This window comes from Pelecanus crispus, chromosome 1 (assembly GCF_030463565.1).
Source record: "Pelecanus crispus isolate bPelCri1 chromosome 1, bPelCri1.pri, whole genome shotgun sequence".
NCBI classification, from domain to species: domain Eukaryota; kingdom Metazoa; phylum Chordata; class Aves; order Pelecaniformes; family Pelecanidae; genus Pelecanus; species Pelecanus crispus.
In genome coordinates this window covers 28,469,362-28,484,484 of record NC_134643.1, presented here as the reverse complement: position 1 = coordinate 28,484,484, position 15,123 = coordinate 28,469,362, and the positions used below count along the sequence as shown (strand labels likewise).

At 35.4% G+C, this 15,123-nt stretch overlaps 1 protein-coding gene across 1 annotated transcript in view; it reads right to left on the bottom strand.

Moving 5' to 3' along the window:
* Nucleotides 1-378: 378 nt before the first annotated feature.
* Nucleotides 379-15,123, bottom strand: part of CTTNBP2 (cortactin binding protein 2) — an 85,638-nt gene continuing 70,893 nt past the window's right edge. The window contains exons 17-23 of the mRNA XM_075724079.1: nucleotides 12,802-12,980; nucleotides 9,014-9,219; nucleotides 8,614-8,799; nucleotides 6,742-6,802; nucleotides 5,719-5,851; nucleotides 3,707-3,808; nucleotides 379-624 (exon numbers count right to left, since the gene is read on the bottom strand). Coding sequence (XP_075580194.1) covers nucleotides 379-624; nucleotides 3,707-3,808; nucleotides 5,719-5,851; nucleotides 6,742-6,802; nucleotides 8,614-8,799; nucleotides 9,014-9,219; nucleotides 12,802-12,980 — 1,113 coding nt within the window. The remainder of the gene's footprint in view (nucleotides 625-3,706; nucleotides 3,809-5,718; nucleotides 5,852-6,741; nucleotides 6,803-8,613; nucleotides 8,800-9,013; nucleotides 9,220-12,801; nucleotides 12,981-15,123) is intronic.

Below are 15,123 nucleotides of genomic sequence, written 5' to 3'. Positions count from 1 at the left end.
ACAATAGCTTTAAGCCATTGCTGTACATATTGTGCAACTCATCTGGATGCAGTTTAACACGTGAACTTAATAGAATATATTTATGTACAGTATATACACAAACAGAATCCTGTGGTAGTACCCCTGAATATTATCATTTAAATGAGTAATTTCCATAATAAAAGAAAAAAGAAAATCTATGAAGGTGGCAAAACTGCCTATTTCTGAAGTTTAAATCAATATAATTTCTAGCTGATTTACATAGAAATAAAACTGTGGTCCTGTACAAACTTTACATTACAGGGAAACAGTTTATTTTTAAAAAATATTTACATATTTGAGTACTTGGTTCTTTGCAATAGAGATTATATGAACACAGAAATTGTACGGTAGGCAGGTTTATTTATTAGATTTTTCTATTTGTTCTTTTTTGTGCAAATTCCAAATCTCTCTTTTTGTGTTATTATCTGCTTCTATTTGCCTTGTATTACTGCTGCTGCTTTTTTTAGTATTCTGAGAAGGCTGGGTGACTTTACTTCTAGGAACAGGAAGAAAAGATTTAACTCTTGAAACACCCAACTCTGTCTTTGATTTACTGTTGCTGCTTTCCACAGTTCGACTGCTGCTGAGAGGACGCATTCCATCCTATGAATAAAAAAAAGCATTTTCTGTATAAATAATTATTGCTGTTTGACCTGAAAAACAACCAACCAACCCACCTTACCAGCCCCATGGAACCCTTGTTATTTACAATCTTTTGCAGTTTAATATGACAGCTGCTTACTACTTGGTGAACAAACTATGGCTCTTTTTTGCTTCTTTGACTGAAAGGAAATATCATCAACATCTTGGAATACCAGAATAAGTCAATGCGATTTTTGCATTGCCATTGAAAAAAACTTAAATTTGATTCTCAGAGGTCTCAATTTCAGAAGTACCTAAATAAAAAAAATACATGTTCTTTCTTTCATTACTGTGCAAATATGACAGCTGCAGCCACAGCTAAAAGGAAAAAAATAGGTAGTTATGAGCAGAAAATTCAGCTTTACAGCTTGAATAAAGATATTTAACTTTTTTGTACCATCACTGCCACAAATAAAAACAAAATAACCATGAGAAAAATAATACTTCAAGAACGGAAGTTGAAATGCTACATTTTAATCCACAATCTCATAGATTGTTCTCTTATGAATTAGATTTTAGCATCTCAAATTATTTGTTCTAAGAAGCTACATTCTTAAAAAGTGGACTATATTCACCCTCTCCAAATTTAGATAGCTGAAGTGCCAAAGTGAGGTATGTTGTCACTTTTTGTTCCTTTGTAGTCAAGGAGAAAGAGGTTAGTTAAGCCATTTTACGATGGTCACTAACATACATCATAACATACATAACATGAGAGATGCCTATTTTTCCACTGACAGGAAAGGAGAATTAGGACCTTAACTGTTAGCATCAGTTGCATCCAGATCACCCTCTGGGAAGCAATATTAAAAAAGTTCATTTTCACCATCAGCTACTGCTCCTCACATAAAGGTTGGTAGCATGAAAACAGACTAGTCATTGCTGTCTATTCCTTATTAATCCTTGATTTCATCAATTTGTGTCCTGGATCAAAGATTTTGCATCTCTTACCAGTTTTCTCTTTCTCCTTCACATACTTGAAAGCTTTTTTAGTTTTAGCCAATTAAAATAACATTATGGGTATGTTGCCATTTTAAGTAATTTGTCTTATTACTGTTGATAAGATCTCCACTGCTCATGCAGCATTGCTTTTGTTACCTACAGATTTCTATTTACCTTTTGAACAGAATGCTTTTCTAACCTCAAACTCTTTTTCAGACACCAGTTCTTGCAGCTGCATAGGTTTATCATCATTACTATTGCCTCTAAAAGTTTGACTTCTGCTTCCGAACTGAGTGTGCGCTCTTCTAGATTTTTGATAAATTTGTTGCAGTAATTATTAAATCTAGAAAGAAAGCTTGTCATTCAGTTAGACCTCTTTCCCCTCTAGCAAAATGTTGGCTTGTGTTTCCTTCATTTTGGCCAACATCTCCCCAGAAAGATATGGGAAATAATTTTTTTTGTAATTCTGTATGAAATCTTTTGACTAAGTTCTTCAAAAAATTCAAAGGTAGCTAAGCTTGTCTACCTCCAGAGTCAATATAGTTATGCCTTACATTGTTAGAATGAATTTTAAAAGGAAAAAAATTCACTAGGAAAAATTTACAGTAGGAACAGGTAAGGAACAGGTAAGTCAGCTGACTTACCAAATTATCCAGGCATCACTACTATGTGAAGCTCTGATTTGGAAGGTCTGAAATTAATGTATTTACAGAAATACTCAAAAGCAGCATATCTAAATGTGGATCTGCAATGTTAAAATTGTTTCTGTTCAGCAGAGACTGTTCTCTGGATTTTAAGTGAAATTACAGAAACTATTCTAACATTTTGAATATTTGGATATGAAAAATTCTGATGGCAAGGGTGGCAAGTCATCTCATCCAACTTAACTTTTTTAATGCTTAGGTGTGCAAGTTAAGCTATTTTCAGGGCTACTTCATTGTACCTGCAGAAAATAGACAGTTTCTCTATAAAACAATTTATTGCAGTCAGATAAAAGTGTCTGGATTGGACTCTAGAGGACCCTTTATTGCGGGAACACAGAAGGCCTAGCAAGGGAACATAGACAACAGATTCTGCCCTGGCTAATGTTAGAGCTGTGCGCTCTGAAGCTCTCTTGATGCTCAAAAACACAAGGAGCAAGAAAGAAAAGGGAAAAAAGTGTAACAATGAATAAAGCGTAATTTTTACTTTATTATCCAAAGAATGAAAAGTAAGCGGGATATAATTTCATCTTCATATTTAGTAGGGAAGTTAGCGCCCACAAACAGTGATTTCAATTTCAAGAAGAAGAAAATACAGTGGACCTATTATACCTTTCAGTAGTACTCAGCTTATCTTCCCACTCTGAAATGGCTCTGAAGTTAGTAAAGTGTGTTTATATTTAGACTATCTTTTCCCAGAATCACCAAACTTATAACATAGGGTTTCTTTTGATTTCTCATAAATAACGTGGCAAGACAACAGTTTATTACAACAAATAGCTAGGTAGAAAAAAAGAAACTGAATCCCTTCTTAAAAAAAGATAACGCTATTCTTCACAAACTCTGGTAATATCAAGTCTTCTCAAAATTTCTGCCACTGAGACCTTTGACACCAGAGCAGCTCAATTCTACTTAGATAATAACACTTAGGAAAACAGTGGTTTGAAATCATATATATTTGGGTAATCACGAAAAAAAAAAAGGTACAAAAATAAACCATGAGCCAGCAATTTTACATCAAGAATTTAAAAAAGTTTTGCACTTTTGCAAACTTACTGAATAGCATTAATTGGGGGAAAAAATGAACCTGGGGCTTTTCTCTTAAAATCTGATGCAAATAACTTACAATATCAAAGTAATGTTAACAATACTTGGCCTAGGGAGATGGCTTTATGTAAACATGAAAACTGAAACAAATACATCCATTGTTTAATAAATCTTTAGTTTCCATTAAGACACATGGAAGAAACTTGGCATAGTATGTCTAGCAAGTTTCCTAAGGATCGTGACAGTTTATTCTTGTAATAAACAGGTCACTGGATCTTTGGACCCAATCAGGAATTCAGATTTTGGAGCAACTCAAGACACCTTCCCTATCCTACTACAAAACTTGTTTCACCTACCTTTTGTGCTGTTGTTTTACTTGGGTTAGTACCACTTGCTGAAAACACAGGACTGTTCTGAGAGTTATTGAACATCAATAGCTCATCCTTAGAATCTGCAATCTAAAAAACATAAGAAAATGTTGATTTTTTAATTATTCACAGCACAAATTATGTTTCAATTTGCCAAATTTTGGAGTCCTGATTTTATTTTCATGTAGTTTCTGTGCAATGCAATGCAAAAATATCCAAAGAACAATTAAAATATCCTTCCTTTACTCTTGAGTGCATTTGTAGGAGGTGGGAGATAAAGACAGAGATTTCACATCAACTATTATCAGAGGAAGATTAAACGTACATTTCCAGAGCAATACTATTCAGCAGAGCTTAAAGGCAGTTTCACGTTAAGTTTTGTTCAGCCCCAGGAACATCACAGAAAGGAATGATCCTTTTCTCTTCCTCCTGCCATGTTTCTTCCCTACTATTTTCTATTAAATCTTGTGACCATGCAATAGCAGGTAGAGTCTGATCAGCCTTCCGTCCTCACTAAGAACTAGCTATTTTATCCTGGGGCAAGCTGATCCGATTGAACTCTGCAACTGCAAAAGTACTCAATCCCAGCAAAACAGATGGAGAAGGAACATATTTGAGTGAAAGGGCAAATGAGAGAGTAGAAGCACTTATTTTGATGGCAGCCTGAAATTACATCACACAAAGAAAATATGCAACAGCACCCTTACTTCTGTAAGGCTCTACTAGGCAGCTAGGGAATTAACAACAGAAATTCCAGCCATGGATGGTTCCACCCATGGTGAGGAAACTGAACAAAAGACAGTGACATCTATCTCCTTCCTTATCTAACCCATATTTCCTTGAATTGTCAACAACAAGCAATTACATTTTACATGTTATTAAACACAATTTTAAGTTGGTTACCATTTCTTTAAGCACATCTCATTCTTTCAAGGATAGATATGGTAAATCCCTGCTAACTGACTAGAGATTAGCTTGCCAGCTTGGTGCATGTGACTCATGCAAGTATGGTAAGTACTTTAAAAAAAAAAAAATCTTCCCAAACACAGTGTTTCTTTTTTTAATAAAAACTTGGTTGACTTCTAAGAATAAACAGAATACTTAATAAAGCAAAACTAATGGAACTGCTATTCAGGGAGATCCTAGAAGATATAATGCACAGCCTAAGTGGACAACAGCCTAAGACTGACTCTGTCTGTGTTTTAAAAGAGATGGATCAGCCGCTCCAGTGTGAGCACAGCCTGCTGCCACAGCCATCTACTTCAGCTGTGCTAGGAGGAAAAGAGGAAAAGACTAAATAGCTACAGCCTCAGGGACAACTGGATGCTTTTGGTGTAGAATGAAAAATGAGAGAAATCCACGGCTCTACTCCCCACTCCCATAGGTTATGGCCTCCCATAAATACCCAAAACCCATTCCAGCATAGAACTTAGCCCGAAACCTATGAGCCTTGCAAGCCTCCTCCACCCTCTTCTCCCACTGTTAAAGAAAAAGAATTAGGCCAATCCATTCTTTCTTGCTTGGGGCAGCAAAACTGAATTTTGCCTACACAGCAGAGGAGCTTTGAGCCAGTTCTGTGATGGCTAATGGGATTATATTAAACAAACCAAATGTGCAATGTGTATTAGGAAAAACTTTCTATGTCTTTAAGACTACAAAACAGTTTCCCAGTGGAAGCAATGACAGCGTAAAAGATAACATGGAGAACAATAATGCAGAGAAGGCTATTGTCTCTAGCATTTATGAACTCATAAATTTCAGCCTCCATTGCAAAAACCTCTACAAAAAAAATAGTGAAGGTGTAATTTAAAATAATGTACATTAAACCAGAACAGTTACCCTCAAATGTATAATTTATTAGTTGACTTTGGCTTATTCCCAAATAATTTAATAATTTTCTTCAGTTCAGGCAGCACTTGCAATTTAAAAATTTATTTTAAACATGTAGCAAACAACTGCATATGTTAATGACAAAAATTATTTAAAAACCTTGTGTTTACCTTGCTTATATCAGGCTCAGATTTGCTGGAACACATACTTTGAAGTTCCTGCACAAGATCTACTTCATCATCCGAACCAAGGGACAGCCTTTGCTCCAGATTTAACTTTCTCAGTTGATCCTTCTCTGAAGATCTAATTAAAAAAATCCCCAAGCCAAGAGAGGAATTAAAGTTAATCTATGATATACAATTTAAAAATAAATATTATACACACCTGGAAAATAGTAATTTCTTTCCAGGTGATCTTTACTACCGCGAACAGAAAGAAAATAACATCTAATTAAGCCGCAGCAATAGCTGTCAATAGTTGTTATATCATAACAGATCTTTCTATTCAAATTATTCTCTCCATTCTGAAATTTTAACAAAGGATTCTTCTGCCCACTATCTGCCAAGATTCTCCTCTTTTTAAGATGCAGTTTTATTCTGCTTTCCTTTTTGGACTTAATTCCAAACACTAAAAAAAACCCCTGGCACACTGGAAGCATAAGTGTTTTATGCTCTCTGTGCCTGTGAATATGGTAGAACCAAGGTTTCAGACTGAAGAACAGTCTCAAATGCAGTTCCCTCTGGCTAATTTGTACACTTTCTTAGAGAAACACTGTATCATTTAGACTAAAGTGCATGTACTGTACCATTCTGAATTGCCATTCAGTAAGCTAAAAGAGCCAGAGGAGTTTTTAAAATATAATGCCAGGTGAAAAAAAACATACGGTTGGCTTTTCATGGCAGAGTAAGTGTTACATAATATTCTTAAGTCATAGACTATCCTGTTACATAAAAAGACATGTAGTGCTGCAAGGTTTGTATTACAGAAATGGATTCTAAAATTATATTGAAGTACATAAATTTTATTTTCTCTCGGAAATGAAAATGAAAAAGGTTTCCTTTCGTCAGATGTAGAACCAAAACATTACCAAATACAAACTCTTCGCCTATTCATTATAATGTGCTGCTTTACAACACAATTTTATCATCTTTATTGTTTGCTAAGTGTTACAAATACCAGAAATTAAAACTTACTTTGTGGTGAGAGAAGCTCTTTTCTTACAGTTTGGTGGCAACATAGTCTTAGATTTTATACCTGCACAAGAGAGAATGACTTGTTAGTGTGTTATCATGTGCGTTGATTTCTTCATTCTAAAATCTGTGATAAACAGGGAAAATGTGTTCCCATTTACTGGCTAATTATATCAATGAAGTCTGTTAAAGATCAGAATACATCCCTTGAAACTGCTCAGAGTCGCATTAAGGCCACATGGAACTGCTAAAATGGCAAATGAGGCATGAGTTGCCCAAACTTTGGTGGAAGACAGAACATGAGGTTTCTGTGCGAGGCACTTGAACCACCTTTACTAGTTCTCTAAAAGAGAAATCACTTGTCAACAGGAAAAGATTTAAGTTGGCTTCATTTAAGTAAAGTCAAACAACTTACCCTTACTTGGAATCAGGAACAATTGATTCTGATAGTTGGAAATGGAAGGCTACTAAATTAAATTCACCATCCCATTTTTTACTTATATTCACAGTTATTAACTGGACTCCAAGAACATTCTCAGGTACAAGATACAGTATCAACCATCCTACTTCAAGTTATGTTCACTTGATTTCTTAAGTCCTCTTAGAAGGACTAGATAAGTTCACAATTCAGAGAACTAGCAAGCAAAATCAGGACATTAGAGTTGCAGTTCAGCAAAAGCAGACTTCTTTCTGAACAACAGCTGAAGAGATGAGTATCTCAATTTAACATTACACAGTAGCAGACATCAAGTATTTCAGTCTTTTATATATGAGGTAATTGAGGCTAGAATCTTACTGTGTCTAAAGTATGTGTGTGGGGAAGCCTCTTTCTCTCTAAATCCCTTCCTAACTCTTCTCTCTGAAGGAGTTACCCTCATTTTCTAAAAGCAAAAATAAGTAATTTGATTTTGCCCTCTAGAAGTTTTCCTCTTTGATATTGTATTCGGTTATGGTATTCCTAAATCTTCCTTCTAGACAGATGTGTACTTTTCGAAGAATGATATGTTGCTTCTGCACATATCCAGACGTTATCCTTGTGTAGTGAACTGCTTGTTAGATGGCTTATCATCTTGAGGTGAAAAGACATTTCAAAAGTGTCAGCTACTAATACAACTTTCACATTTATACACATGCATAGACCCAGTCATATAAAGCCTTCTTTATCAAGCAGCATACTGAAAGTGATGTGGAAACTTATTAAAAACTTTGCAGTATCTGTGACTACACAGGGTTTTTTTACATTTATTTTTTGCAATTAAAGTGAAAATCAAACAAAAATCTTCAATTTAAAACCAAATATCTCTTCCTTCCACTACAGGGCTTCTAGATTATTCTACGCAATTTATCTAATAAGATTGAACAAGGGATGCATGATCTGAGGATGCATGTATTAATTTATTTTTACTTGGATTCAGACAATAGAAATTATTGTAGTGAAGCTATAAAGTATATGTAAAAATGCCCCAAAAGTAGGTATAATGTAAATTACGTGCAGAACTAAGGAGTACCAATTAAGTAATGAAGCTTTCTCTCATCCGGTATTGAGGAAGAGAATGATAGAACATCATTCCATGCAATATAAGGTGGAACCACTGCTCAATCTTCCACCATCTGAGCCAAAGCCTACCTCATTATCAGACAACAGGAAGGGCATTAGAACAAACAAACAAACAAAAATGATAAGTAAGATACCTCACAGTCACAAAGAAATATTTTTTTAGGGAAAAAAGTAAACAATTTTTTACTGGTAAACATAAACACAAGTGCCATTTAATTGAGAATTTTTAATTCATGATGTAGAAGAAAAGTTAAATTCCTATCTACGCATCTTAAACCCCCACACCTTCTTTCAGAATTGAAAATAGAAAGCTTTACCTTCAGAATTTGTCTCCTGCTTATTCCATGACTGGGAGGATAAATGGCCTGACTTTTTGCGAGGACTTGTGCTCACTTTTCTCCAGGAAGCATTCTCACCTCTTTTCTTACTACAATTTTTGTAGCTCGAAACCACGGATAAAGGAAAATTTCCTCCCTTAAAATCTGCTATATAATTATCTAGCTCTGAAACAAAAGTAGAACAATGAGAAGAATTGACTGTTGCAATTTGACTACCTTATACAACTACTTAGTTTAGTGACTGTGAATGCTTTTAACCACTCACCTCCCATCATAGCTACAGTTATGTTTTGTTAAGTTTTAAAAAAAGGAATCAAACAGTTAAAAGCCCCACTTCGGCAATGTACAACTACTTGCCTTTCTGACTGTTCACTGTTACCTGTTCTGGGTAGAGGACAGCCATGCAAAACAGCTTTATTTAGCAAGATACTGAGAGCAGCTTTAACAACAGCCTGTTGACCTTGGCTAGGATTTTTTTTGGCTATTGTTTGTCCTGGTACAGATGGTCTTTTCACAGAGGCTCTGGAGAGTATTGCTTCTTGAACTCTGGGAGCTATCACAGCATTCCATAATTTTGACATCCACCTGTAGGGCACATAAACAATCCCTTAACTTCAGAGACAATTATCAAAACCCAAGATTTTATACTTTGGGTAGCATATCAGATTTTGCATTTTCAGGAAGCACATATATTTTGGACTTCCTATTGTACCCCATTTCAGAGAGGAATTGATTTTATTTAAGGTAGGGTTTATTTGTTTGCTTTATATTAAATTATTTGACCTAACTTTCTTCAGGCAAGCTATTTACCATCTGATGCTTTTTCTCCTTCAGATAAAGACTATAAAACATCCTTTTCATTTTAAGGCTTAAAGAAAGAATGTCCCAGAAAGATCTGTGTTCATGTATATACAAAAAAATCCCCTTTCACCTTTGCCAGTGCATGGAGAAGTTTCCATGCTTGCAGGTGTCCATTCATAGCCTATTTGCTGCCAGGGTGGAAAAAAGGAGGTATTCAGTTATGATTGCACCCTTTCCAGTATTCTTCCGTTTCCAAACTTCTCCAGCTTACAAGACCTTTCTATTCATACAGCTGCCTTGCTCTCACTCTCCTTTTGTTTATTTGATCTATGGTGAACTGTGTTTCCAGGATGCCGTGGATATTCCAGATTGTCTGGTTTAGAGACCGGGTCTGATTACAAAAATTTGATTCAAAGGGACATGGTTCTTGTGGGATTTTTGCTTTTCTAAGAGAGAAATATTACATTCTTTTAGCACAGAAGTGAAAAATTTGTATCAGGGAATAAATAAATGCTATTTGTTACAGCTTAGAGTTCTCAAGGGATAAAGGCTAGGAGTTTTAGGGTTAAGGCTCACCTTGCACCTATAACAGACACCGAGACAATGTTTTTTAGATCAAATCCAACTCTTTTTTTTTCCTTATACCCTCTTAAGGGAAGAAGATGGTAAGATTGAGAGTCAGAGGGTTTATATTAAAGGTCTACAGGAAATGACAGGCTATAATACGGTGTTTCAGCTTTGCAGAAATCCTTTTAGAAAAAATGAAGGCTAAAATGTCTGTTTGACTTAAATGAACCATTTTGTTGGATATGTTGATACACAGAAGCCATCTTATTACCCAAAAGATTATGATTTTTTTTGTTAGTTAAAAAGAAAATGCAGGCTTTTTCTTTTCTTTTTTTTTTTTTTTTTTTTTAAAGTTAGAATACATGAATCATTTGATAGATGTATTTTTTGTCAGTTATGAAGCATAAGATTGAGTTTTTATGATATATATCCATGCTACAAAGTGCTGGTATAAGCTTGATAAAAGTTACATTACTTAGAAAAATAATTAGTACAGTTGTTAAAATAAGATGTAAAATGCATATTGGAAATGTTCCTTGAAGCTTCCTTAGCGTGATGTTGTGGATACCATTCCATATAGACACAGTCTGCTTGTGCTAGCTGAGTTAAGCTACCAAAATAAACAATTGCTTTCATTTTAGTGATACAGAACTCTGTCTCTTGATTTCTGCCTAGCTAGTATAAATGGTCAGAAATGAACGACGGAAAGAAAAAATTATTTAAGCCCATTTTAATCTAACAGTTAACAGTGAATGGGCTGTACAATGCCGTCCTCTCAATAAAATTCCAACCTGGTGTTTAAATTCAGTCCTACATTTGCTTTTCATTTGTGCTCGTCTTGATCAAGTCCACAGTTCTTTGATATATGTGATACTTTGGAAAGGTATAACACTCCCCCGCCCCTGAAAAAGAGCTGTAAAGCAAAACTCTTTACTGGTGGAACATCATCTTTAATTCCCCAGATCAAAACCAAGAAAAAAATGTAGCTAAAATTTTCATTTATTCATTCTGCTCTCCAAAACGTGAAGCTACATGAAACAGCACACAGCAAGAAACAATTTCCTGTCACGCCTTCTCTCTTCCTTCCCAGCTGCCTGCTTCTACCCCTTGCCTCGTGCTAATACTTAGCCCAGAACAAACCAAATTTGTAGATAGCTGTCTGCTGTCTTAATGAATTGAACTGACTCAGTGAAGCTTTAACAAATGCAGAAAGTACCAGAATAGCACAGTGGAGAGGAGGGGTAAGAGGACAGGAGTGGTTAATTAGATCGAAATAACAGCAACCAGTGAGCTGCTAATTAAACGTATTTATTGCTAGTTACATGACCACACTGTTAGTCGTCATGCTGCTAAACTGAAAGCGTCCAGTAAGTGCTCACTGGAGCTGTACTTTTTAATTGTTTATTGGTGGACCAAAACTACATTAAAATGAGGAGTCAGATGGCATATCACTACTGTAAAAGACATTTTGGGCTTGTGCTCTATATAAATAAATAAATAAAGCATTATGAATCCAGTCCAAATTACACTTAGTAGAAATCCAAACTCAGAAATGCATAATTAAGGTATCCAAAGAATATTTTTTCTGTCCTCTACTAATGCCATTGCAATAAATAAATGATTAAGACATTTCAGAGGACATCATTCAAGAGGGAGACAGGAGATAGATGCATGGTATACTTCATTCTTTTTTTATTTCACAGCACCCATAAAATTTCAAGTCAATGCTACATCCACATTTAGACTTTGATAATTACTCTGGATATTAGATAATCTGTCCTTTTTTAAAAAAAAAGGAAAATGAACAAGCAAAATGTATCAAGAACTGCAGACAGAACAAAAGATGAGAAAGCCAGTGCACACACTAAGCAAAGGACCCTGGAAGAAGGGTCAGCAGAAACTAGTACACAAGAGAAAAGTCAGAGAGGGAACAGAAGTGGCAATTCAGGAGAAGCAGGGTGAGAAAAATAATGTTGCATCTCCAGAAACCAACGTTATTATTTGAATTCTAAATAAGTTTGAATCTTAATTAGGGGCTCATTACCTTTCTAATATAGCCAAGCAACATCTTAGCATGAAATGAATGTATTTTAAAATTCTATAACTATTTCTTGTACCACTTGCGAGCATTAGCAGAGAAGTTGGAATGTGAGCAGATGTTCATACAATTGTAGGCAAGAAAACATAACATTTTCATCATTCTTCTTTTATGTTACTGGACATCTAACCATGTGTATAGCTAAAAAGTATATATCTGCCTTATTTACTAAGATAATACATCTGTGAAATTGTATGTATGTTTAAAAATTATATCCGGTACTAAAAAGAATGAGAAATCATTCTCCAAATTTCCCTCATATACAACTTCAAAAGGAAACTTTACCAATTTTCAAGCTCATATTTCTTGAATCTTATATTGCTCTGTTCACTAATGAACAGCTTTCTTTACAGTGCTGTCTTGAAATGAAGAACAGAACCTCTAAAGGGTTGAGCAGTATTAGCCATATTACACAAGTAATATTTTGCAACCTCTGTTGTCAGAAAATAACTGAAAGATCACAACAAGACTGAGTTTCAACCAGCATTAGACAGCCAGTTCCTACTTGTGTCCCTCAGAATTGGTCTTCTAGTAATTAAATATAAAAAAAAAAAAAAATCTTTAAACTTTCAATAACTTCTCCACTAAAATACTTTCAAGGTTGCTGAGTCAGATGGGTTTTGGGAAAAACATAACTGCTACATTTGTAATAAATATCTAGTTGGCACTGAACAGTGTCAAACAGGAAATAGAAATCTTACTTCACTGTCGCTTGGCCATGCCCTGGCACCACAGGACAAGAGAAGAAATGTTTTGGCCCCATAAGTGCTTCAGGCGCTCCTAGACGTGATAAGCAAGAGTTCAGCTGGTGCCAAACAGCAAGAATCCAGTCTATGATCTTGCACACAGGATCACATGGAGGAGGTACTTTGCCTCTGAACTGCAGTGAGAAAAGATGTTTGATGTGACATAAGACCTCTGCTGCAAACACTTTCCTTGAAACCCCAAGAAGGCTTGTTTTTTTTTTTCCTGGTATATTGCTATTACAAAAATCAGGAACAGTCAAAAACTGGTCAAACCTTTTTATGGAATATATTGAAGTCTTGTTGTATTAAAACTTATTTCCCCAACTATACTTTAAAAGATACCTCCTTATCAGTAAATTGACATGCGTCTACTTTCTTGTGGGAAACTGAGACACAAATTTGTCAGCAGTGCTTTTTCTATGGTGTTTAAGATTAGGATTACAAGAGATACCTGCCATACCCTATACAATGTATATGATATAAATAAGGCATATAAAAGAACGTACAATCACACTGAACAGGAATGTCTGATTCAGGCATGTTCTCAGTGGATTTCCATATTGATCTTAAGATTTAGTGGCAATGAAAGAAAGATGCCTTCACCTAAGACTTACATTTTTTTAGTATGCCTTGTTAAAGGCAAATTATTTGGTGCCAGAAAAATCTTCTATTTCATCTGACTCCAAATTACAGTCTTCATCATCCTAATCCTAGGATTATCCTCTAGAACAGTTTGAATTAAAGGAAGCATTAAAAGATGCACTAGGGATAGTATTTGCCAGCACTGAAGCCAGAGCTTCTTGACAGAGTCTACATGTAAACAATATAAAGTTAATGTAGAAAAACATTGAAACTGTTCCCATATACCCTAATAGTCCAAAAGAAGGGGAAAAGAACTTTTCATCTGAAAACATAAATATTAAGGCACAAACAAGGTATCAGAATACAGAGCAAGGATCTTTTGAAATAATCTATTGTTCAAAAAATAAATGTGCTTTTACTTTCCCTTAGATTTTTTAACAGATTAATCTTTCTTCTATTTTTAACTTTGGAATCCACTATTTTAAGCCCCACACCAACTGGCATTTGAGTTTGCATATGGCACTTGTATGTATGGAAAAAAAAAAAAAAAGTACTAGTACACTGGGCATTTTTATTCATTATTTAATTAGGGAAGATACAGGAAGACACATGGCTTTTTTCTCCAAATAGCCACTATCTGCATATATGCTTTAGAGAAAATAAGCTCAGTGAGATTGCTACCCAAATTCTGTTCAACTTCAGTCAGAGGTAGGACCCTATTACATTGTTAAACTCTAACCTATGGGACTAAGGATTGCTTTTAAGCCTAAACAAAATAGCCTGAAAATGACATCTGTTACATGATGCTGCAATTTCTGGTAGCCAAAGCAGTTTGGCAGAGTAAGTTTGATCCAGCCTTTGCCTGTGAACAAGTCAGAATACCACTGCTTCTGCAATCGTCTGCATTGCTGTATTTCTTGGCCTTGTGCTCAACTGAAGACGGGTCCTTCTCTTTGATCTTGAATGCTCTACGATCAAAGTGTTTCTGTCCTTTTACAAAGGGGCTTAGATCACTAGATATTCTCTCCAGTGCAGGCTTGGAATACAATCTTCCTTCTCAAGACAATGGAGGAGAATTCTGCTACATAGTTTTATTGCACTGTCCTCTGGCCTATATCTCATTCGAGCACTATAGCGTATCTGCAAGGTACCAGCTTCAACCAACCCACCTACTTGCCTACAGACAATTGCTACCCTCCCCATCCCCTGCAAGGATTCTGGAAACTATTCATACCCTCAACCAGACAACCACTCATAATGGTTCCAGCTTACTATGTCTGCAGGGACTCCAAGATTTAAAGCACGTGGGGAAAAAAGGAAACATTGTTACACACAGAAAAAAGTACTTATAAATAACTATGCACCTGAAAAAAGTAATCAAAGGGAAGTATTCTATTAAGAGTTTCATTAATACATTTCATGATTCTTTTTTAATATTCTGTATTCCTGTTGTTGCTATTAAAATAATACATAGGAATGTTTCTAAATTTCTTCATTATCATAACTGAAATGTTCAGTTACCACACATTTCCTCTTTAGGATCTCTCTGAATCAATAAGCTTTTATAGATGAGAACTGTGGCACAGGGTACAGGAGATGACATCCCCAAGGATAACCAAGATACATGCAGCTGAACACTCATGAGAACCGACAGTAGGTCTGTTGTCCCGAGCAGGACTCTCTACTACTGACAGT